This window comes from Panthera pardus, unplaced genomic scaffold (genome assembly GCF_024362965.1).
Source record: "Panthera pardus isolate Hobbes unplaced genomic scaffold, ASM2436296v1 HiC_scaffold_8, whole genome shotgun sequence".
Taxonomy (NCBI): domain Eukaryota; kingdom Metazoa; phylum Chordata; class Mammalia; order Carnivora; family Felidae; genus Panthera; species Panthera pardus.
This window is the reverse complement of record NW_026527013.1, coordinates 146,167,704-146,193,174: the sequence shown is the minus strand read 5'-3', so window position 1 is coordinate 146,193,174 and position 25,471 is coordinate 146,167,704. Positions and strand designations below refer to the sequence as shown.

General features: G+C 45.0%; 1 protein-coding gene across 1 annotated transcript in view; it reads left to right on the top strand.

Moving 5' to 3' along the window:
- The window catches only part of LOC109269005 (uncharacterized), a 33,341-nt gene extending 8,163 nt beyond the window's left edge, over positions 1-25,178 (top strand). Inside the window, exons 5-7 of the mRNA XM_019452769.2 lie at positions 12,056-12,590; positions 13,418-13,463; positions 21,720-25,178. Coding sequence (XP_019308314.2) covers positions 12,056-12,590; positions 13,418-13,463; positions 21,720-21,852 — 714 coding nt within the window. The 3' untranslated portion in view covers positions 21,853-25,178. The remainder of the gene's footprint in view (positions 1-12,055; positions 12,591-13,417; positions 13,464-21,719) is intronic.
- Positions 25,179-25,471: the final 293 nt, after the last annotated feature.

Genomic DNA, 25,471 nt, shown 5'->3' with positions numbered 1-25,471 from the left:
CTGAGGGTGGCCACCCTGGGTGGCAGGTCGGCCGGCACAGGAATACCTTCTAAACACGGGTACCTTTGCACGTGTGCCGGGGGCTGCTCGGCCCTGCGCATTTCCGATTTCCTGTTGGAAAGAGGAATTTGGCCTCAGGTTCTTCCCAGTCGTCACTCATCATGCTTAAAGTAAGCAGAAAACAGTGCCTTCAGCTCAGGGAATGGGTCCGCTGTCCATTAATTGTCTTTGAGTCCCCTGGGGGACAAATGTTGTGTCTTTTTCTTTGGCCTCCCGACCAAACGCAGCCAGGGTTTTTAAACCGATTAATTTTCAAAGATTTGCTAACAGAGTAGCAATAGGAGTGGAATACTAGACCTTTGAAAGCTGGTTCACGTTTGTGGTTGATGCTGTATTTTTAAGTGATTTAAAAACGAACACCTCATTTTAATAATAGTTCACTTCACTGTCCTTCTCACCACCGTCATTTCCATGAGGTTCTAGGTCTTTTGTGAGCAAATTAAACACGGTACTTTCTTTATGGCATGAATTAAATCTAGACCCCAATGATATTTGGCACTTTCTAAATACCCAGATGGGCACAGCGTTTGCCTTGAAGTGAAGACGTGCGCAGGGTTTTAATCAACATCATGTTTTATTTTTTCCTCTTTTAAATATCGCCTTTTCAATAGTTGCTCCTTAATGAATGACTGATTGTTTACTGTGGTTTATAACCAGAAATTTGAACATCAGAAAATTCTAACCAAGATCAGGATGAAAAAAAATTTCCCCTCTCATTCTCTCATCCCTTACATTAGACAAAAATAAATTGTCTTCCTTAAGTTTGAGAAATCCCTTCGTTGTCTTCTTGAAAGCTTAAGTGTAATAAATCAGAGGAAGTTTAATTATAGTTCTTAAACCATAAAAAGTTCTTATAAAATAAAAACACAGGTAGGGCTAGAATAAGTTTCATGAACTCTTGAGTGTAACCAGCACTTGAGAGAAAATGTAGTTAAAAATCTATTTTTGCTGCATCTTCTCCATTATTTTTCCATTATTTGATCACCGTGAACGTAACTTGGGAGTTTTTTAACAGTAGGAACAAGACACAGAGTTTGTTACCTACTCAGGTAAGATCATCTGAGTCCAAAGACCAGATTCCAGAACAGGGCTCAGACACCTGTCGAGGGTGAGGGTTGTTCAGGACAGCCTGAAGGCAGAAGGGCGGTATTGTTGTAGGGGGTCTTAAATGAGAGTTTGGGATCCGAATTGTACCCTCTTTTATCTTTGAAAGTAATAAGTGAATCTTCGTAGCAGATTATTCTCTTGAAGCAGATTGACTTGATGACCACGTTGGAAGTGAAGTGCTCATCTAATTAAGAAAAGAAATAGCTGATTAAAAAAAAAAAAAAAAAGGCCAGGTAGCTGAGAAATGTTGTTTCTTCTGTTGAACTTCTTTTCCAAACGTGAACACAGAAGTCATGGAAGCAGGTGATCCCATTGCTATCCGTGTGTTGTGCTTTGCCACACATCTCACACACACACACACACACACACACACACACACACACACACACGCACACCCTCACAGACAACCTCTCAGCCCTTGGTTTTCCAGCTTCATCGGTCCCAGAGGGCCCCACGCACTGTGGGTTTAGGCTAGGGCTTGGGTTTGGTGACAGTGCTCCCAAGGCAGAGGACTGAACTTAGGGCAGACGTGACAACAGTAAACTTGTCTGCACTTTGCCTGGTATGTCTGTAGTTAGCATTGCATTCGTAATGGAAATAAATGATCCGACACTCACTAGATAAATATAATTTATAATTTTGATGTAAGGTCGAAACAGGAAATATTATGCTTTTCGAACTGCTCTGAGGACTAACCCACACCACTCATTTTAAATAGCGGTGAGCTGGGGCGCCTGGGTGGCTCAGTCGGTTAAGCGGCTGACCGGCTCAGGTCATGATCTCGCGGTCCGTGAGTTCAAGCCCCGCGTCGGGCTCTGTGCTGACAGCCCAGAGCCTGGAGCCTGTTTCAGATTCTGTGTCTCCCTCTCTCTGACCCTCCCTCATTCATGCTCTGTCTCAAAAATAAAATAAATGTTAAAAAAAAAAAATTTAAAAAAAAAGAATAGTGGTGAGCTGAACCTGGCAGTATCTGAAACAGTGTTCACCATTTGTTCAAACACCTGCAGTTGGGTACTAATGTGCATGTTTAATTGCTTGAACTTAAGTGATAACATCCCTAAAAGGGTGTTCTTACCCCAGAAAACAAGACAAGTCTATTGCAAAGACTGTCTGCCCGCTCTTACAAGCTTCATGGATTTCATAGGACTTAACACTCCAGTCCCTCTTAGGAGAGCCCTGTTTTGAAATACAGGAAGTTTAGCTCTTGAGGGAAAAGCCCAGATGGCCGAACCATCAGCGGAATCCCTGCATACGCTCCCTTGAGGAGTGTCCTCTGTCCGAAACACGTTCAGTTCAGGAGCTGTAGTTCTGTGGGTTTCTTGAAGGTGGTGATTAGCGTGGCCAGAAGTCTGTTTCATCAGCCCAGAGACTGCCTTTATTTTCACCTCCAGTCCTTCACCTCTGCTCGTGTTGACTCTCTGGGGCCAGAGGAGATACCAGAAGGCGATTAAAGCAGCCCTACGACAGAGCAGGGCGCTCTTGGCTTGTGCCTTGTTATCTGTCCCTCCAGTGGTTCCTCACTGTTGTGACGTCAAGGCCGCCATTCAAGGCAGAGAAAAAGGAAACCGTGGCCTCTCTCCGCATCAGTAGCCCGGACAAGCTGTTGTTTCTCAGGCATCCAAAACGCTCTCTGTCTGGCAGAGCTGTGCATTCCATGCCTGGGTGACCTGGTTAAATGGAGGAAACCAAATGCTCTCCGCTGGATGCTCTCCAAAACAAGCATTCCACCCTGAGCTCCTGAAGCAAGGGCTTCGCGGCTCCTGAGGACTGCAGATGGAACGGCAGCACGGCTGTGCGTTGTCTACTTGATCTTGGGCTTCTGATTTGCCTTAAAAGACAGAATCTCCTTATCAGTGGCCTTGGCTAATCTACTCTGCAGCAGCATCCTGATGCTGCCCTTTGGATCAGTGCTAGAAAATCCTGTTTGGAAAACCAGTCCTGTGTTACATGTCTTTTGGAATGATAGAGGTCCAAAACCGTTGACTTGCCACCTCTTCCCTCCTATCCCACTTCTGCTCACCCCCGTTCCCTGGTTCCAGACTGCTGCTGGATTCCAGAAAGGCTCTCGGATATACTTACATGTTAATTTTGACTGTGCGTTACTCAGCTTCTGTACCCTTTGCACGTAGGAGAGAGGATCTCTACTATGATGTGTCAGTCACCGGCTCTCGATTTTTCTCAATGAAGAGTTAGACTTTTTTGCTTTTCGGAGGGAAGGAGCTATTTGAAAGCGTCACAGACCTGCTGTCTCTTTAGGAACAGGCCAAGATCGCTACAGAGGATAACAGTTTTGCAAGGCGAGAAACTCACTGGTAGTGTTCTGATTGCTGACACAATTTACCGACTTAAGAATCCGTCTTCTGAGGGCACACCTTCTTGGGTTTCTTTCTGGCATGGGAGACCACATTATTTTATTAGATTTCTTGGAAGTGGACATTATAGTCACTAGAAAAAGCACAACAACCACAATTTGTTTCCAGAGTCGTCCTGGTTAAGTCAATATGCATTTGAGGTTTTATATTATAAATCCCATTAAATCATTCTCAAAATAGCCCTTTGCCGAACCTATGATTGAAGGATATTTGCAGGAACCCCAACCGTTTAGTTGTATTTTTTCTCCTCATGGTAAGTGTACTCTTTAATCCCCACCCGTTTCCCCCCACTCTACCACCCACCCCTTTCTGGTAACCATCAATTTTTTCTCTATAGTTAAGAGTCTGTTTTTTACCACCACCCCCCTTTGCTTATTTGTTTTGTTTCTTAAATTCCACATATGAGTGAGATCATATGGTACTTGTCTTTCTCTGAAAGAGTCTTAGCGTTATTCTCTCTAGCTCCATCCATGTGGTTCCAGGTGTTACGATTTCCTTCTTTTTTATGGCTGAATGATATTCCATTGTATATATATACCACCTCTTCTTTTTTTTAGTGTTTGTTTATTTTGAGAAAGAAAAAGAGCGAGGGAGGGGCAGAGAGAGAGGGAGAGAGAGAATCCCAAACAGGCTCTGCACTCTGTCAGAACGGAGCTCGACACGAGGCTCAAACCCATGAACCATGATACCATGACTTGAGCTGAAATCAAGTTGGATGCTTAACCAGCTGAGCCACCCAGGGGCCCCCAAAACCATTTAGTTTTATATATGAGCATATATACAACTTTTTTGTTGGGAAGGATTTGGATACAGTGGGGCCTTTTTAAAGTGAATTCTTACAAAACAGAATTCTTCCAGATTATAAACTCTTGTCTTCCGGGGGGAAAAAAAGTAAAGATTATCAGGAAACTGGGTAAAGATGGAATGGATGGGGGTGAGTCTTATAAAGTTGGGACTTACACTAAGTTTACTGGACTGCAGTCTAGCTTCACATAGACAGTCAGACTTGACATATGATGCCACACCTGTGCCCCCATAGATGCAGTGAGGGCAGCGGGGCAGGGAGCTGATGAGCGTAGCTTCTTCATGGGTGTCTTGGACTAGAGGAGCCTGAGAATCTTGAAGTGAGAGGAAAACTAGGACGTTACTTTTCCTTTGTGGACCAGAGAAGTTCTCCCTTTTTTTGTTGACTGCCATTTGCCCATCAATAATCCCTTCATTCTTCTTTTTCTATCCCTGCCATTTCAGAAGGTCCTTATTATCTGAAGAGAACTGGCACCAGAAAACTGCTTTAAGAGAGTCAACTTAAAACTGAATCAAATATTTGAAACAAACAGTAAGAGAAAAAACTATTTTAAGAGATTGGTATTAGGACTAAGTCTTGAAAAGTTAAAAATAAGCGGAATCTAAATTTGTCTTACATTATAGAAAAGAAACTTGGGATACGATGCGCCAATATGTTACTTCTTAGAACAAAACTGAACGGTGACTTCTGCCACAGAATCGTAAAGACAGTGATTTTGGTGTAAGCGTTCAAAGTTTCCCAAGGGCCTCTCTTAGCCTTTGGATATACGAACCATGGTCTTGAAGAGGCTCCCTCTCATGAAATCACCTCTGTTGACTTTGACTTCCTTCGTCGTCAACTATTCAGCACAAGTGAACCACATTGCATTTGCGTTCTGTGATACGTAGCAACCAAAGAGTGAGCCAGAATAGATGCTGATGTTGAGGACTAAGCATTAAGTGATCACTTTATTTGTCAGTGTTTTCATGTTATGATGACATGTGCTTCCTTGTGCAGCCTGGTCACCACAGAGACCCAGAATGATTACTGAAGTAATCATGGACCCTTCCATGTTATGTTACATCTAAAGCGCTTGCTCAGTACGGCTTAGTGGGCTTGATAATCAAACACACGTACATGTGAATGCACTTTCCTGGCACTTAACGAGGTTCTAGAACCCTGGGTAAGTTATTCACAGAACCTCAATCAAGTTCTTGATATGTAATGTAGAGTAATAAAACCAGCCTTTCAGACTGGTCATGGAAATTCGAGCCCATGGATATAAAACTCCTGGATACTACATAGCACACGCAAGTCAAAATGAGAAATGTTCCCTGTTAGGGTTCGTGTTGCATTTGTGTGGTGCCTTCCGGTTTATGTAAGACTCTCACGTTTAATTCAGACTGAAGAACTGAAATTTTAGGAAAATCACTAAAGATTTTTAAGGTCTACAGTGACCTGAGGAATCTAAATTTTGGAAGACTATATTCGGCGACCCTGTACGTCATGGATCAGACCACGTGATTTGATCACCATTTCCTTCATGCTGTAGGTGGGAACAGTGAGGCCCAAGGAAATTACACAACTTTCTCAGGATCACATGGTTTGTATCTGGCAGAGCTCTACCTAGAACCCCATCTTCTTACTCCTTACTGTGTTTTCCCATCACATAGTTGCTCATCGTCAAGAGAACCAATTAAAAAGGCCACTGTGCTTGTCCAGGAACAGAGGTCCACCATGTTTATTGACGGTGGGAAAGGGAGGGGGAGGGAAAAGGCAGTGGTCATTGAAAATGGGTGCCTTTTCACCAGGCTCCGTGAAGAGGGGAGTCAGAGGCTGAACTTGCAAACTTGGCTGGATGGCCATACAGTTAATTAAATTAAAATAAGTAGAATTTGTTGGTTTTGGTTTTGTTGCTTCCTAACAAGTTGAAAGGGACCACCCCATCCAGATGGAAATAGGTAGGATTAAAAGTAGGAGAAAACGCCAGTGCTGAAGACATAAATGCGAGACCAAAATGCCAAAGCAGGAGGATTGAAACAGTTTTTGTCTCTATATGTGAATATATGCACCTGGACTTTGTGACATATTCTCAGTTTGAGACCAGCCCACATTGTTGTAATTTCCTGCCCAATTATAATCACTAACTGTTGTACCTTCATCAGAAAGAATTGTCCCCATAGATTCTTCTGCATTTGTGTGTTTGTTTTGTTGGATGGCTCCTGCTGTGGCACCGAGAGACAGACTTTGCCGGGCCCTGTTTTATAAACAAATCTGTTCGTGCACACTCTTCTTCTATCATTGTGTGTGTACAACTGTCTCTGCTTTTCCCTCTAGACACACGGAAGCCTAGGAAGTTAGAAGCTTGTTTTCTTTTAGAGCTATGCAGGCGTCAAAGAAAAATGTGTCCGTGCATTAAACATGTACACATCTATCCTGCGTAAGGTTTTGAATCTTCACTATTTTAACTCCAGGCAATGACCTCTCCAAGCATGTATTGCAGCCCACTACACACACAGTAGCCCTGAAAGACGTCCTTAAAGCTGCCACAAAACTTTTGATTAAGCTCAGTGAATAAAGCTCTTTTTACTTTTAAAGTTCATTCTGTGGACCATAAATGGGACTAGTCACCCAAGATGATAAAAGCATAATGCTGAAGGATAATTCGGCCCTTGCTTAGATTGGAAAGTGAACTTACAATAGTATATATTCATATGGTCACTTCCTACCTGTAGGGGGTGTGTGTGTGTGTGTGTGTGTGTGTGTTTTATTTAATATTCCAGCCAAGTTCAAGATTTTATGACAGGAAGTATGTGAATGGTTATGATAGGAGCAAATAACACTTGATTTTATGATTATATAGTGCAGGAAGTAACTTTTCATGCCAAGTAAATCTTTGGGGGAAAAAAAGTGCCGGCTTATAAATTTAACGTACGTAAGTTTCCCAGAATCTTTGCTCTATTAAGTAGAAATGACACCAGCATGTGGTCTTATTTCTTCCTTTTCCTAACTTTTCTTGTCGATAAATGTCTCTGTTTTAGGAATGGGCATTTTCAGGTATTTTGGTGTGACCCAACATGACCCAGAACCACTCAAAAAGTTCTAAGTGAATGTATAATAGGGCCAGACTTTATGGAATATATAGCATGAAAAGCTTGAAGGCACTGAATAGGAAAGTTCTTTTTCCATGAAGAGTAAATGGCCAAGTCCTCACTCGCCATCAAAGCAGAGGAGTCCCCTAACTTCTCTTACTCGTGGGGCCATCCATGTTCAGTAAGCAAGTGGGAAAGACAGTTTAACATCCAAGAGTCTGTATATGAGCAGGTTTAAGAGAAAAGAAAGAATTGGGTAGAACTTCGGGTATGTTCCTCACCGGCAGACCTTTAATGGAGGCTTTTGTTTTTAATAGTGGTGATGATGATAATGATGATGATGGAAAGAAAAGATGATTTTTCTCATCTTTCTCTTTTCTTCTTAAAGCCTGAGTGACTTATAGTGAGAAGAAAGTTTATAACTGATGCTTGTTCTTAGGACCGACCGGTATTACACACGCATGCATCACATGAGTGAATGGATGCCAGTCAGATAAGAATACCCGAGAAGTGTCTCATAATTCTGCGTGCCTCCAAGCCCCTGTGGGCTGTGACACAGTGACACAGCACCACTGAGGGAGTGACTGGGTGGAGATTCAAACTTTAACCCTGTAACCGTGAGCGTCCCTTAACTACACTGATTGAAAACACAGTGTCTAAATACCTTTTACCTCTAAAACTTAGTATCACAGATTTTGCGAAGAGGTAGTTTGCAAATTTACGAAGCTGTTCTCAAACAACAAACAAATGTATTAGAGTTACCAGTACTTGGTTGTCCTTAATTTCCTTTAAATCCGGTAGAGAAAATGTTTGCATGTGGCCCGATGAAAAATCTGCCTCAGAATAGCGCACAAGGCAGTTTCCCGAGTGCTGTTTTACTTCACGCGCACCCAGCCTGGTGTGACTGGTGGGCATCCCCGTGGAAGGCTCCGGAGCAGAGTGGTCAAGGTCAGGCTCCCTGGTTTTGAATCTTGAATCCTGGCCCCACCACCCGCTGATGGCGTGACCCTGACCAGGTCTGTAAAGTCCCAGAGGCTCAGTTTCCTTGTGTGTAGGCTGGGGATAGTGATGGAATTCAGGGTTGCGGTGGGAATTCAGCGAGTAGGTACGTGTACAGCTCGTGGTAGTGTAAGCCAGCCCTGTGTGTCGTTTTGCCTCTACCACTGATGATTAAACTGGGTGAAAGGGGTCGGGTGACCCGAACCAGAGCAAAGCATAGCCAGAGGAAGAGCCGCAGCTCAAACACAGGCCTTCTGTGTGCCCTTCCCATGCGAGGCCGCCCCCCCTCCCTTTCTGTAAAAGTGCTGCTAAAGAGCGCACTCCTTTTCACTGCTTAAGAGAAAACTTGGAGTCAGGTTAAACGTAAGAACATTTGTCACAGGGTTTTATTTTGTTTGGGAGGAGCGGGGCAGGGGATGGTGGGCCCAGAGATCTGGAGAGGGAACACTGATCGATAAACTTGGACCCGAGTGAGGTCTGCAGCACACCAGATGGCAGCAAGACCTGGGTAGTCTGTGAGGTTCAGTCACGTTCAAAATCCCCACCCTGAGAAGTAACCCCCTTAGCGCCCCCAGCGCACAGGAGTCCTGACAGGCGGCAGCTTCTCGGGGGCGGCACAGCTGGAGGGTCCGTGTTCTGTGTGCTGTTCTCCCCCAAGCACGTATTTCGTATTTCATGGTCTTTATCCTGTGTTGCTCTACTTTTCCTTTCTCTTCTTAAAACATCCGCATTGGCCACCCAGGCCATAAGAGAGAGATTCCTGTAAAGCACAGTCTGAAAAGGGAACCAAGGCACAGAAGCTTTGAGAGCTCTGGGCATGTGTGTGACTAAGGCCCAGTGTGAGAGAGAAGCTGGTGTTTTAGTGAGTGAGGACACTAACCTATTGTGACACTTGAGTAGTTGTCAGGCCTCTAATCACTGCTTTTGTTAACATTTATTATTTTTGAGAGAGAGCACAAGTGTGGGAGGGGCAGAGAGAGAGGGAGACACAGAATCCAAGGCAGGCTCCAAGCTCTGAGCTGTCAGCACAGAACCCGATGCGGGGCTTCAACCCACGAACCGTGAGATCGTGACCTGAGCCGAAGTTAGGTGCTTAACCGACTGAGCCACCCAGTTGCCCCCCTCCCCCCCTTTTTTTTAAATCTCTTTTAATGTTTATTTATTTTGGAGAGAGAGAGACAGAGCACAAGCAGAGGAGGGGCAGAGAGAGAGGGAGACACAGAATCCGAAGCAGGCTCCAGGCTCCAACCTGTCAGCACAGAGCCTGACATGGGGCTCGAACTCCTGAACCGTGAGATCATGACCTGAGCTGAAGTTGGATGCTTCACCGATTCAGCCACCCAGGTGCCCCTTCCCCCCATTTTTTAAATAATTTTTTTTCTTATTTTTATTTTTGAGAGAGAGAGAGAGAGCATGAGCAGGGGAAGAGCAGAGGGAGAGGGAGACAGAGGATCTGAAGCAGGCTCTGCAGTGACTACAGAGAGCCCGATGCAGGGCTCGAGCTCACAAACCACACGAGATCATGACCTGAGCCGAAGTCGGACGCTCAACCGACTGAGCCACCTAAGTGTCCCATCATTGCTCCTCCTTTCACCAGGCTTAGTATTGATAGGATTTTTTGAAGTTGTAGATACTTAAAACTATTCTCCCTGTAATGGGTTCCTCTTCTCTTGACATTACACAGAATGTTCCTCTTGCTGTTGAGGAGGCTCATAAGGTCTTAGGAGTGAGGGCAGAGAATAGACTCTTGTGTTGTCGTTTTGGATAGAATTCTTAACATCAATTATTGATGCTGTTTTTACTCGTTCTCAATTTGAAGATTATATTCATATCATGCAAATGGTTCCCTACTGTTCTTTTTAAAATACCAGTTTGAAGGGCACTTGGGTGGCTTAGTCAGTTGAGCATCCGACTTCGGCCCAGGTCATGATCTCCTGGCTTGGGTGTTTGAGCCCTACGTCAGCCTCAGCACTGACAGCTCCGAGCCTGGAGCCTGCTTGGGATCCTGTGCCTCCCTCTCTCTCTGCCCCTTTCCCACTCACAACTCTGTCTCTCTCTCTCAAAAATAAATAAAAAACGTTTAAAAAAACTAAACGAAAATAAAATATCAGTTTGGCAAAGATTATAAAAATATATCGCATTAGTGAACATTGGCTTCCAAAGCATAAAACACAACGGCTTTATTAAAAATCTTCCCATGTGTTTTCCATGTTTACCTTGAGTATTCAAAACCAAGAAGAGTCGGGATAAAAGTGGCAGAGTGCCACCACATTAGAAATCACGGGCTGAAGGTGCTGGGTCACAACTGTCCATTCATTGGTCTTTAGTCTTGAGTTTGCACTAAGTGAAAGCTGGTATTTTTCTCCTCATACCTTCAGGAGCCCCGCCCCCTCCCCACCACTTCCACCCAAGACAGAAGCACATTAACAACCTGAAAATAAAGGACAGGCTTTTTTTTTTTTTTTTTTTTAATTTTATTTATTTATTTATTTATTTATTTATTTATTTATTTATTTATTTATTTTAGAGAGAGAGTGTGTGAAGTGGGGAGGGACAGAGAGAGAGGGTGACACAGAACTCGAAGCAGGCTCCAGGCTCCGAGCTGTCAGCGCAGAGCCCGACGCGGGGCTTGAACTCACAAACTGCGAGATCGTGACCTGAACCGAAGTTGGATGCTCAACTGACTGAGCCACCCAGGCGCCCCAGAGGACAAGCTTTTTTAAAGCCCCTCTTTCAGCACGGTATCTACTAGTCCCATCAGAAAATGGTCTCTGTCACCATTGGAACTCTCTAGGATAAAAGCAGTTTTTCTTAAATTTGCCCAGTTGTTAAGAAATTCTGCTCCTCTCTGACATAAATGATCATGTTTGGCTGAAGCCAAGAGAAATACAAAATGTCGTATTTTAGCCCTACATGACCAGTTTTCAAAGGGTGCTTTGGTGTGAACGCCACATGGCCATCCTGTTAATGTGATGGATGGGGTCTTACAAATAACTATTTTTCTGCCCCCATCATCAACAAATCTGAAAAACTTCTCTCTTTCCACAAACCCTAGGGATGGCCCTCAGAGCCTGGGGTCTTCCGTGTCTCAGTGCCCAGTAGGAGAGAAGATTTCCATATTCGAAATTTGGGGACAAGTGAAAATAACTCTGTCTTTCCTTGAAGGGTTAATGCTCCAACCAGCTCTGGATTGGTTCGCTCGAATCTTAAAATTACTTTTCTGGTCACGCGCACTGAAGGTCTAAGCATTTGTGAAATGTCTTTTTTTTTCCCCCCCTTCTTTCTCCTGATGCTGTTCTCTTGGCTGTCTTAATTACACAGGGGTTGAGAAACCAAATTAAAATTAGGCGTGGCTGGTAAACAGTGATCACGTTGCATGCTTTTAGTTTTGCGTGTTGGAGTTACTTCTCGTCCCTGTGTTGCTTGCCTCCCACTTTTTTTTTTTTTTTTTTTTCCGAAGGAAATATCATAAGCTCTTTTAGAAATACTCACAGGAAGTGAGTATCCATATGCTGGTTTCTCGCCAGCGACTGAGCGTTGACAGGTGGAGAATAGGGCTGCAGCCCTCCCAGATTTATTTGCACATTTCCACCAGAGCAGAGGATTAATTCAGGGTGTGATAGACCAAAGGGGTTTTGTAGAGCCAGGGAGTCACAAGAGGAAATTGGTCAGTACGCGTCATCTCGAGAGGGAGGGTGATTCAGGTTGCTGCGGTGGGGTCAGCAAGGCACGTGGCTGCTGTGTCTGAGGGTTCTGCTCGCTGCTCCGAGGGCAGGCTGCCTTCTAAAAATGAATGCTCCCTCCACCGCCAACAGCGATTCTTTCGCAGTGAATCACTTCCAGAAATGAATAGCCACAGTTTTTCTGGAATGAACGTTGTGAAATCCCTCACTCATAATGGCAGGTTTTCAGTTGGTGGTTTTATCAGAAATTTCTCAAGATCAAAACGAAACCTCCTCTTTAAAAAGAAAGAAAGTACTCTCGATACAGAAAGCAAAAGTATTTCCAGTCTCTTCACGAAGAACTGTCACAGAAGATCTCCGTACCTGTGTTTAGAGCCACAGCGTCTGTGTATTTTGCCTGAAACGCGTGAGTTCTCAGAATTAATGGACTCGCTGCCGGTAGCTGGTGGTTTCCAATGCAGAAGGTTGCTAACTAGAAGAAATGTTCTGTCCGGTGAGTATAGGGGGTAGATTCCGATGATTCTTGCTAAACCAGTGTTCATGGTCTTGAGTTGTGGATTCGAAAGCCTGCCAGCAAGCTCTTAAATGCCACTGCTTTGTATGATTTAGTGGATGGAACCACAGGATTCACAGAAGCCTGTGAAGGGTTTTTCAGAATGTGGACTAAGTGAATAACCATTGGATTTTTTTTTTATTTTTATTTTTCTGCGTTACACTAGTCCTTTTGAGGAGGAAAGGACGTTTTACAGAAGGAAGCGGTTTGTGGGGGGCTTTTAGAGCTGCAGCCACTGCTCTTCTATATGTAAAGCACTGTTCTGCCCTCTCAGAAGATAGAAACAAATGACTGTACGGTCTCAACAGAGAAAAAGTTATGGCAGCTCTTTTTAAATGAAGAAACTTCATCCACGTCTTACTCCTAACTGGATTTTTTTTTTTCCCTCCTCAATACTCACAAGGAGAAACTGGAGGAAGACTAACCTTCTGGCAGTGCCTGCGATGTGTCTCCTTCAGAACCCGGTGAGCTCTCCGTAGGTTACCGGCCACCCTTTTATCCAGGGGGCGAAGAGAGGGAAAGACAGTTACTGGAAACAGTGAGTGCAGTTTAAGGAACTGTTCTCTCTCCCAAGCGGATAAGTTGCTTGACCTACTGACTCATTTCATAGGAATTGGGAAAACAACCTAGTGTGGTTTTCATTGTTAGTCCTGGAAGATTCCAAAATGTGTGTGTCTGCAAATAAGAGGAGTTGGAGAAAGGTAGTGTTGCCATTTGCTGTCTCTGCTTGCCTGTTTTCCTGACGGAATTCAATCGCTTGTTTCCAGGACAAGACCAGCCCGTGCTTCAGAATCCTCTGCGCGCTGCTCAGTGGTGAGTATGGATGACAGCAGTTTCCGATTTCCACCGGTTCTTGCTTCTAAATTTCTAAATGGCTTTTCGTCACAGGAAAAGCTCTAAAGAGCATCTTGTCCTGGCCCATTTATACCGCATTTCACATTTACCTGTAGAAAATACTGTGGACGTGGTGCTAATTCTAAAAGATGGTATAACCTACAGACGACAATAGAAGTTAGGAGTTAAGATAGATTGATTTTTGCAGCATGTGGTCCCAAAGGCAGTGTTGATTTTGACATATTTACATTAAGGGTTTGCGTGATGTTCTTTAAAACACACGTGTGGAAGATACCAGTACATTCTGGCAAAAATAATAAAGTTACTGATAGTTGGTGAAAGGCATATGTGTTTGGCTAGTAACATTTGTGTGCAGAGAAGCTTTTTGATTCCTGATGTTTGGGTTTTAAAGCAATGTTACCAGATAAACTAAAGGTATCAAAAGAGGACAACGAAAGTATTACTGAACTTTGTTAGAAGTAGAAAGAAAGCTATTTGAAGTGATTAACACTCGAAGTGTTAGATGATCGCCTCTTATCTTTTTGTGTACGTTGGGTTTCCCAAATCACACCTTGAAGTTACGGTCTCCATTAACGCAAAAGATGCTTAAGGTAGAATTGTGGCAGAATTTCTCTTTCTCTTCGGAAATGGCAGAGTAGAAAGTTGAATCGGTCGTTCTGGTGCTGCTTATTCGGTTTACTGCTTTATTGTGTCTGAGTGCCTTAGAACTGAGGTACTTAACCTTTTCAGGGTGTTGGGCCCCTTTGAGATGATGATGGAAGCTATGAGCCCACTTAGCACACTCACAGTAATTTGCCTACATTTCAGGGCATTTGCAGCTCAGTAGGGCTCATCTGGGGCCCCCAGGTTAAGGACACAGCCCAGAGCCAGACCTTACCATGATTCTGCCATACTTGAGTTCCCTAGTAAACACTATGATTTAAAAGAGGAGACATCCGAGTCAGAAAGAAGTCATTCTCTGTTTGCTAGGTAGGGGTGCAAAGCCTGAAAAAGGGAAGGAAGAAAGGTGGAGTGGAGAAAATATGTGACTGATACTAAATAAGTAAGGAGAATGGATAATATTCTCAGAACCTCCAAACAGATACCGCAGGATCCCTAAACATTTAACCATGTATCGTTGTAGAGACTTTAAGACTCATGGTTAACAGTTGGGGAGGATTTTTCACATACATAATGAAACCTCTTTTTTTTTTTTTTTCCCTTTTCCATTGTGTACGTTACCAAATTAGGACCACAAATCATCCAGACTCCAGAAATGTAATTGAAAACAAGTGTAACAAACTGGAAAATGGTTCTCCATTAGCAGAAGAAATCTGGTGGGGATAGATGGAAGGTAGTTTAGTTGAGTACAGAAAAACACCATTTAAAAAGAACTGTAGTCCTCACTTCCCATCAAGTCAATTCAAGTCAGTACTGTAAGGCTGTTGTGGAAAAAAATAGACATATGAGTCTTGGCTGTATTAACAGAAGTATGACATAAAAGGGTAAGAAAACAAGGCTTGCATTAGTCACACTCGTTATTGTGTCCAATTTGAGTCACATTTGAAAAAAAGATTTGGGGTGATTATAAAGAGCAGATACACAAGCAACAAAAGTCGTATACTCTTCCAGCAAAAGATAAAGTGGCTGAGAGTTTTAGCCTGAAAAAGTCTAAGGGATTTCTTGCTAATGGTCTATGAGTAGTGGGAGTCTGATTTATCTTTAGGTCCCTGGGGCCCGGCACACTGCCTTGCTTTTCAGTAAATTGCAGTGTTTTAGATGACTGTCTTGTGTGAGGACTTTGGTAACACTTCCACGATAGGCTGGGCAGGAGCAAATGGATTCACGTAAAACCAAAGAGATACCGTCAGGACGTAAGGTATATAGGGGCGCCTGGGTGGCTCAGTTGGTTAAGCGTCTGACTTTGGCTCAGGTCATGATCTCACAGTTCATAGGCTCAGGCCCCACGTCGGGCTCTGTGCTGGCAGACAGCTCAGAGCCTGTAGGTGCCTTCGGATTCTGTGTCTCCCTCTCTCGCTGGCCCTCTCCCACTTGCACTCTCTCTTTCTCAAAATAAATAAATCAAACTTTATTTAAAAAGCATATTGGGGTGCCTGGGTGACTCAGTCGGTTAAGTGTCCGACTTCGGCTCAGGTCATGATCTCATGGTTCGTGGGTTCAGGCCCCGCATCAGGCTCTGTGCTGACAGCTCAGAGCCTGGGGCCTGCTTCAGATTCTGTCTCCCTCTGTCTCTTCCCATTCCCTGCTCACACTCTGTCTCTGTGTTTCTCTCTCTCAAAAATAAATAAACATTAAAAAATTTTTTTTTAAAGAACATAAGGTATATAATAAATTTGTTGGCTGCTGAATAGATAAGAAAGACTACTTCCGTTGCCAAGATGATCAAGTAGATGAGTGGCTGGCCGAGGGAGTTGATGAGATCTTGGGTTGAGATCTTTCCCAAGATGAGAATAGGTAACTGTGTCTGAGATGGTGGAAACGTTTATTAATTCATTCAACAAACACTGAGGGCCTCCTTTGCAAGGCCTCACATTCTGGGAGAGGAGGCAAAGGCACAAAAATAGAGATCACAGTGTGCGATCGGGGCTGCGGTTGCGTAAAATCAGCCTGCCGTGGGACCTGGTAACACCTAAGCTGCCGTCCGTGAAGCCTCATGATGAAAGGGATGTCTGAATTGACTCTGGTTAGCTAGGAGTTAGCCAGACAAGGGAGGCAAGCATTGTGGCGAGATGCTGGGTCAGAGGCTCAGCGCCTGAGCAACAATGGAGGGTGTGAGAGAGGAACGGTTAAGAGAAGGTGAAACCAGAAGGGAGTACCTGACAACGGTTCTAAGACGCCACACCACCTTAGCCTGAACGTCTCCGTCTGGGAGGGTAACGTGGCCAGACGCACTTTGGAAAGCTCATGGGGGCTGCAGTGAAGAGAATGAACTGGGGGGAAGGGGAGCCGGGCAGGTCAGACAAGGCCAGGAGACCAGATGGAAAGAGAGCTGCCCTCGCGGGAGCCCTCCAGTGGAGAAACGACGAGGACCCCTGCGGCGGGGGATGCGGGAGAGGTTGGTGAGGTGGGAAAGGGCAAAGGGGGAGTAAGGACAGTGGCTTAGGTTATTAAGTGGTATCATTCACCACAAGAGGAACTTCCAGACGAAAAGCAGGGCGGAGGGAAGATGAGGCAGCGTTTGGACGTAGCAGAGTGCACACAGACAGGCGGGTGTGCAGGAAACCGGGGGAGGGGCAGGGTGGTGGGCACGGTTGTGGAGCTGGAGGTGTAGACCTTCAACACCAGCTCACAGTCATTATTTTACCGGTGGGTGGTCTTGACTGGTGCGAGACCTGTTTCTGAAGCAGTGGATCTCTTCCAAATTGTTACAGGGTATTTTCTATTTTTTCTAACTTGCTCGTAATAAAACGCCTTTAAAATATGAAATAGTATAAAGAAGAAATATAAATTATCCCTGATCTCATCACCCAAAGCTCTTAACATTTGTATTCTCCTCCACCATCTTCCTGCACACACACAGTGTTTACAGAATTAGCATCATTCTGTGTAGGACCTTCTGTATCCCATTTCTTCAGTGAACATTTTCTCCAAGTGCTTCTTAAAAATGCCTTAAAAACATTTTTAACAGTGTGTTATATTCTCCAATCTGAGAGTGTTTAGTCAGCTTCCATTTTTTTTAAAAGTCAGTTTTACATTATAATAATTGTCCTTTGAAGTTTATGAATCTTGGACATTTTTCATTAAAATATATTAAAGTAATGCAATAATATTAATATATATTAATAATAATGACATTAACATAACATATTAATATTAAATAATTAATTATTTCCTTAGGATAGATTCCTTGTAGTGAGTTTATTAAGTTAAAGGAATTAAATTATTTATTTATTTATTTTTATTTTTCTTACTTTAAGAGGCGCCACACCCAACAAGGGACTCGAACCCACAACCCTGAGATTAAGAGTCACATGCACTACCAACTGAGCCAGCCAGGAAGCCCAGAATTAAACTTTTTAAAGATTCTTGATGCCTCTTGCCAGATTGTTTCCTAGAAAACTTGTACCAGGTCACCCACATTCTAGCAGTGAATGAAACGCCCATCTCACTGTATCTTCATCAATGTTGAGTATTACCTTTTAAAAAAATCTTTAGAGAAAAATGTTACATTATTTTTGGCTCACTTATTCAACAGCTGGGCAGTGGCTGCCCTCTCTGTGCTAGGTTCATGGCATTCTGTAATTGCTTCCAGTAAAGGTTAAATTTTTTGTGTGTTTCTTAACCCAGTTTCTTTTTGTAAATTTCTGTTCACATCCATTATCAACTTTTCTATGGAAGCGTGACTGTTTCTGTAATTTTTTTGAGGTGTGTGTGTGTGTGTGTGTGTGTGTTAGCAATATTTGGGCAAATATTTTTCTCACCTTTTTTGATTTTTAATTTTTGCTTATGATTCTTTTGAGACACAGAATGTTTACCTTCTGTTTAGTTAAATAAGTGATTTTTGTCTTTTTCTTTTCTTTGTGACTCTCCTGTTAACTTGGGCTTTGGAATTCCTTCCTGACCAGAAGTTAGAAGATAGTCTTCTGAAAAATAATTCCATTTTGTATATTAAACTCACCAAATTAGAAGTTAGATATAAGGGATTTTTTTTTCATGTAGTCAATCACCCAACGTCCTGTATGAAATCATTTATCTTTCCCCTGTTAATTTTTAGTGCTTCCTTTATTTTATACTTCAAGACCTTTTGCTATTATGTTTAGCTGTAAGAGTGCATGAATTTGGGGGGATATTGGTATCTGTGTGGAGGATGTGATACACTTTTTTTCCAACATTTCATTATGAAAAATCTCAAGTAAGGTTGAAATAATTTTACAGTGAACCCCCTCATATACTCCAGCTAGGTTCTACAATTAGCATTTTATCATTTTTCCCTTTATTATTTACCTATTCGTGTGACAATTTCTAAACCTCCTGAGTCATCATTTAAATTCAAAAGCGGGGTATCAGAGACAGTTCCTTTCATTCTGTTCTCTTGTTTTTCCTTTAATTTGTAGGTTTGATTTCCAAGAAAGTTTCAGCAATGTATCTTAGTACAGTAAAAGAATTAACAGTAATATGCACCAAGAGAAACTGCATGCCAAGATATGTGTCGGTCATCTAATTTTATGAATATGGTTTGATTTTTAAGGCTTATGATGATTACTCACATACGATGCATTTGTGTTTCAAACAGAATTCCCTGTTAAGGACTCCATCCTCCCAGAGCTGACAAAGAGGCTGCTTGGGCACAGTGGGCTTTGAAAGAAAACTTTTGTCAGAATCCGGTCACTTTCCCAAGTGACCGCCATCAGGCCCTGCCATGGGAGCCCTTAGCATACAGGTGCTTTGCCCAGGGCAGCGCGTACTGATGTTTGGCATTGAGTGTCCCTGGTTCACGGTGGCGATTAGGTCAAACCTCAGGTAAAGGAACTTAATCACCTCTTCCAGCCTAATTAATGAGCTCCCTAAATTCCCATGAGTTTTTAAGGCCTGATGGGATCCCAGCTTAGAGACAGGTTTGCAACCGTGTGTTAACAGTAAACCGAATTACCACATCTGCCTCTTAGCGCAGCATACAGCTAGTTGAATGGAAAATGTACAACCTGATTGAAAGACTTGCCTTTGGTCACCACTAGACATTAACGGTGGTTTAATTCTCGTACCTTTTTTTTTTTTCCATCTGAGCCTTAACTTCCTGTTTGTAAAATAAGTTGATTTTATTAGATTATGTAGAAAATGTTCGTCTTTACCCAGAATCTGTGATTTTCATCTAGAACTTTGAATGTCGTTCAGTATCCACCACTCGCTCAGAAATCTGGGAAGACAGTTTTTTTGCAGCTTCTCTGAATAATCCTTTCCAGGGTATGACCGCTGACGAGGTTCACCAGACGCTGGATCTAGGGCTAGAGCGTCAAAGCCGTTAGCTCCTGTCAGGGATGAGGGGCATTCCGGAGATCATTCAGAGGAAGCCTGACTCACAGGAAGCAGATGAGCTGACTAGCTGCTTACGGAGCAAATTCCCCCTTGACCTTCAGGAGACTCCCTCTGTGGTGGTCCCCAGCGTCACCTTTGTTCTAAATTCCCTGCTCCTAGGGAATAATGCCATGGCACTTTAGAAGCCTAGCCAGCAAATGCTTAGGCACTTAAGGATCACTTTACCGAAAAAATTCAGCAGAAACTAAATTGATACTCTTGTACTGTCAATATTCAAAAGAGGCATTCTGTTTGAGCGAATGATTTTCAGAAAAACAGTGAAACAACCAGAGTTTTTCTCTTGCTGCTGTCCCCTCTCAAGTGTCTGTGCTTCAGCAAGAGTCAGCCTGTTACTCCCCATACCTGCCATGTTGTTTCCTGTTACCCTGCCTTTGAGAAGCAGCTCCCCCCATCCTTACCTGTGCCCACCTCTCCGGCCCAGAGGAGCCCCACCAATACTAACCTCTCCCAGCCCAGGGCTGCCTTTCCCTCTATGGAATGGCCAGTCCTAGAGGGTTGGTTTATTTGGCATCCATTAATTTGCCAGGAGCAAGGGAGGAGAGTCCGAAAGCACTGCTGTAACTTGTTATTTTCCTTACCGTCGCGGTGGGAGGGAGGCAGACGCTTCCCACTGGCCACCACCGTGCTGTGCATCAAGTGCCTCAGCCCACAGATCTTTTTAGAAGTTAGCTCCCGGGCTAGATCTGTAGGAAATAAGATGGTGAGATCATAAATGCTATGGAATGAGGATGAAGTTAGCTTACCAGATCCCAGCACGTGAGCCCTGGGAGTCCTGAGGAGGCTGCTTTACAAGTGAGTTGCACCTCTACAGAACCTCGTGTCTGCAGAGGTGGTAACGTGCCAACGATACAGATAGCTTTAAAATGAGTTTAAATGCAAACAGCAAATAAAGTTGGGACATACTCACAGGCAGTGGGATTATTTAACGGGTTAGGAAGGAAAACACGAGATATCTGAGGTAGTACATCCTTTAACTTTTAAGGCAGCTATCTTGAAGAGAAGGCTCTAATGAAATACACCCGGGTGTCACCGTGAAGGGCTCTTTAAAAAGCCAGCACAGGGCCCGCAAACAGTGTTTTAGAGAGATTAGGAATCTTTTCCAGGGTAGCCTTCGTGCTGGGCTGATTTAACTGAGAGCGCTCTCTTGCGAAACCGAAGTATCCCCACCATAATGATAAAGTGTCAGTTAGCTATGACCTAACACGTACCAACCATGACTAACCCAGAATGCCAGGTCGCTGTGGTTGCATTTCCCGTGGTGTCAGTGTTCTGGGGTCAGGGTTAACAGGGGTAATTCATTTCTGGGTTCGGGTCTCCACTCTTCACTGATGTCAGCCATGGGTGAGAGGAGACCTGCTCTAGTCCAGGTGCCAGAGAGTCCTGATGACGGCAGTCACAACAGGGGCTGGCGCTGTCAGCTGAGCAGCGGGTGCCAGGCGCTGTGCAAAGTCCTCGACTTGATTATCTCTTCTAATAAACAATCCTGTGAGGCGGGTGCTATCATCATACCCATTTTTCTGGTAGAAAACTAAGGCTTGGAGAAGTCAACTCATTTCTCCCAAGATGATGCAGCCTGGTAAGTTGGGGAGGGGGGTGGGGAGCCAGGATTCAAATCACAGCAGTCTGGCTCCTAAGCCCAAGCTTTTGATTTGTATCATTTTCAGTTTCCATAAATGACTCTTCTTTGGAGGCATGTTCGTCCTGTGGGGCCACCCGGTTTCATTTGGTCTGCTGTCTTCTGTGGTACATCCCCTAGTGCTGGGCCTTCTCCTGGTGCCTTGTTGTGGGTCACCAGATTACAGCCTGATATTGATGGTGCGTATTACCACGGCCTGCCCGCGCAACTCCAGCAACTGTGCTGATACTTATAAGAGAGTATGTCCTAAAAAGGTAATTAACAAAGCAGCTATCCCAACCACTGAAAAAACCCAACTTGGCATGGCCCATGATGGAATCTCCTTTCTTTTATTTTTGGAAATGAATAGGAGCTCATTAACGTTGTACCTTCCGGTAAATTCAGGCCCACTGTCAGGACCCCAAAATCTGTTGTCTTACGCTATTGTTGCTGAGTTGGCTACATAGAGTCTCGTGAGGGAAAGCTGCTGTGCCACCCACGTGGCACAAAGGCCCTCCACGCGCTGCTCTCGCCTTAAAACTCCTCCCATCTTTACCTTCATTCAGTGCTCTCCGGTCCAGATTTGTGGTTCTGCAGATGAAGCAGGTCGTGCTTGCCCTTTGCATGGAAACTCTTTTCTTTTGTCCTCTTCCTGGCCAACCACTACTGTTCCTTTCAGATGAATCCTCCTCCAGGTAGGCTTCCCTGACTGCCCAGGATCAGGTCAGGTGCTCCTGGGTGCTTCCACAGCACCCTCTCCTACCTACCCCCGTGGGTACATACCACACTAGGCTCTAGCTTCCTGTTTCTTGTCCGTCTGCCCTGACTCACGGTGGCACTGGGAGAACCAGGATCGGTACTGTTGACGTTGGGGTACACACCCCGACCCACAAGACGGTGCCTGACTCATGGCAGACTCCCAACGAGCGTGTGAATGAGAGAGGTAGAAATGACATACTTGGTGACGGTGGGAACTAATACATGCGGTGTCTAATATTTGCAGATCATAAGGCGTTTTTGTACGTGTTCTGTTACCGAATCCTCACAGCAATTCTAGGAAGATTTCTTGATCCTCATTGTACTGACCTGGAAACATCTGCTAACACAGTTAGTCCTGTGGTCCCCTTATGTGCTGGGGGAATGTGTCCAAGACCCCCAGCGGATGCCTGAAACTACGGATAGGACCAGACCCTATAAATACTGGCTTTTTTCCCATGCATACATACCTAGGATAAAGTTTAATTTATAAATGAGGCTTAATTTGTAATGTATATAATTAGGTTTAACTTATAATTTATAAATTAGTGTAAGAGATTAACAACCGTAACTAATAATAAGATAGAACAGTTATAACATTATACTCTTGTAATAAAAGTTAATATAAATGGGGTCTTTCTCTCACAGTATCTTCTTGTACTGCACTCACCCTTCTTGGGATTATGTGAGATGATAAAAACGGATTTGTGGTGAGATGCAGTGAGGTGAATGACACAGGCACTGTGACGTAACCTCAGGCTGTCATTGACCTTGTGACGATAAGTCAGAAGGAAGATCATCAGCTTCCAGACCACGGGTGACCGTGGAAGACAGACCACAGGTAGCTGGAAAGTGAAACCGTGGATAAGGGGCAGAGGGGGACCACCGTAGTGGGAAAGCCAGCATTTGAGCTTAGGTCTTCTGACGCCAGCTCTTGTGCTCTACTGTACTGTGTGAATATTCCGAGGCCGGTCTGTAACACAGGTGTTAGAATCTGTAACAGAGGCAGCGGCATTTCTGTCCTCACCAGCGAGACCCAGAGGGAGAATCGACAGACTTTTCATTTCTCTGCCTTTCCTCCTTGACATCTTCGTACCTCCCATGTTTCCAGTGGAAGCCTTATGCTGACATGTGATGGATTCTTTCCAAGTTTCAAGGTGCTGACAGTGAATCTTTTGTTTGTATTCAGACCAGACTGGCTGTAGCCCTTCTTTCCTTGGGGTTTGAGCTTTTTGGAAAAGTGGAGAGCTTAGGAGTTCAGGTGGAGTCCCTGAGCACGTTGCATACGTTAAGATCGCGGTGTGTTGGGGAGAAATCGGTGTGGTGCTGAGACCGTGAGTGAGAGGATGCAGGTGGAGGGGCCGGTTGGGTTGTCGAGGAAGAGGCCGCAGAGAGGTCGCTGGGCTGGCTGGGCTGTGCAATCAAGCAGTTGAACAGGTCTCAGTAGCACACTGGGGTGTCCTCCACAGGCCTGCAGGGGAGCAGAGTGGAAGCAAGCTGGCTGGCAGCATCTTTGGACACACGGTGCTGGGTGTTAGGGGCTTAACCTGGAACGTCTCCACAAGCAGGTAGCCCAAGGAGCAGAGCGTAATCGGAGAAGGGACAAGAGCGAGATGGGGGGGTACCAGTTCCTGAGCTTTAAAAGTCACGATTTAATCTTCAACCCTGCTCCGTTCTGGGTGCTCCCAACACCGTTGCCGAGGGGGAGGAGTTTTTAATTTCATAGAGAAGTTAATTTTTTGCCACCACAGTAGAACATTAGACCCAAGTTCACAAATCCTTCCAGCAGTCCCGTGTCCGTTACGAACTTCTCACTTTATACCTGGTTATTTGCAGTCGGAGGATATACCAGCATTTATTGTGGTTTTATTGGAGGGCAGGGGAGTCAGGAACACATGGAGATGGGGTTAGAGGTACCTCCTATGGGACATTCAGAGATCAGAGCAACTCGGGGAGAGGAAGCTGGTGTCATTGTTCATTCACTCAGCAGAGATTCCCTGAGCATCCGCCGTGTGCCGGGCACTGGTCGGCACCGGGATGATGATGATGATGGTGGTGATTAAAAAAACAGGCGTGATCTCTGTCATCATGGAAGCTAAGTACGTGCGTGGGAAAGCAGTCCAGTTGCTGGGGATGAACTCAGGCTTCGTGCTGCGAAGGAAAAGGTGCTCCAGGATGAAAGGGGGACTTCCTTTGAGTGGTTCTCTGAGGAGGTAATTTCAAAGGTGGGAGCCAGAGGTTGAGAAAAGAGTGGGTAGAGGAGTTGGGGGTGAAGCTTCCAAGCACAGAGAACAGCACAGTTAAAAGGCACTGAAGTGGAGATGAGATTGGCCTTTGAGGATCGAGAAGAAGGCAGATGTGGCCCACGATGAGGGTGGGAGAGGCGAGCAGGTGCAGCCCCTCCGAGGCCTTCGGTTTGGTGTGGCCCTGCTCTGAACGGCGGCCATCCTAGAAGTCTCCTGGGGTCTCTTGATCACCCCTGTAAGTGTCCCCAGCCCAGGACATCCCCAGGCTCCTAGAAAAGCCCTCATCCCCAGGAGACTGCCTGCCACTTCCCTCTTCCTGCTCATGCCCCTTGTGGAGGGGAAGAAACAAGGAGATTTTACAGTGAATGCAGATCTTCATGAACTTGAAAGCAGGAGTCCTTTCAGGTGCTAAAAACCACGAGAGACAGGCCCAAGGGACGTTAAAATGGCTCTGAATAGATGGGGTTGCTCTGTCGTGGCTCCCACACGCAGGCCTTGTGAGCTCAAACCGGTGGTGAGTACAGCAGGGCAGTGGGAGTAGAACAGTACAGTCTTGGGGGGAGAGGGGGGGTGCCTGGGTGGCTCAGTTGGTTAAGCGGCCGACTTCGGCTCAGGTCATGATCTCGTGGTTCATGGGTCGGAGCCCCGCGTCAGGCTCTGTGCTGACAGCTCAGAGCCTGGAGCCTGCCTCAGGTTCCGTGTCTCCCTCGCTCTCTGCCCCTCCCCGTTCATGCTCTGTCTCTCTCTCAAGAAGAAACCTTAAAAAAAAAATTAAAAAACAAAAAACACAGTCTTGGTTCTGAAAAAGCGAAACCTGCAGCGTTGGCTCCCCGAAGTCCTGGGGAAGATCGTTCCCTGAAGTAAGTGCAGCCACTTTCTCGGGAGCTGTCATCTGGCCCTCTTTCTAATTTTAAACTTCCACGAGTTAGGGGATCCCAAGCGAGCATCAGGCCGACTTTAGGCGGGCGCCCGTCTCAGGAGCCCCTCTCCCTGCTCCCCTCTCCCTCTGCAGTCCTGCCTCCTTCCCCCTTCCCCCCCCCCCCCCCCCCCCGCCCCCGTGACACCAGTGGGCAGGCCTGCCGATAAGCAGGTCTCCTTCGCTCTTGTCCTGTGTGCTCTTCAGCTCACCTCTGCCCCTGTTTTAGAAGAATGAACTTTGAACCTGGGGGGTGGGTGGGGGCTAGAAGGAAGAGAGCCCTGGATAGTGTTGTGTAAACACTGCGGTCTGATCCTTCTAATCTTTTACTACCTGTAGGGACAGGTGGCTGCAGCAAGGCTGCTGGCAGGAAAGCCTGATTTTTTCTAGGCTGTGGGTT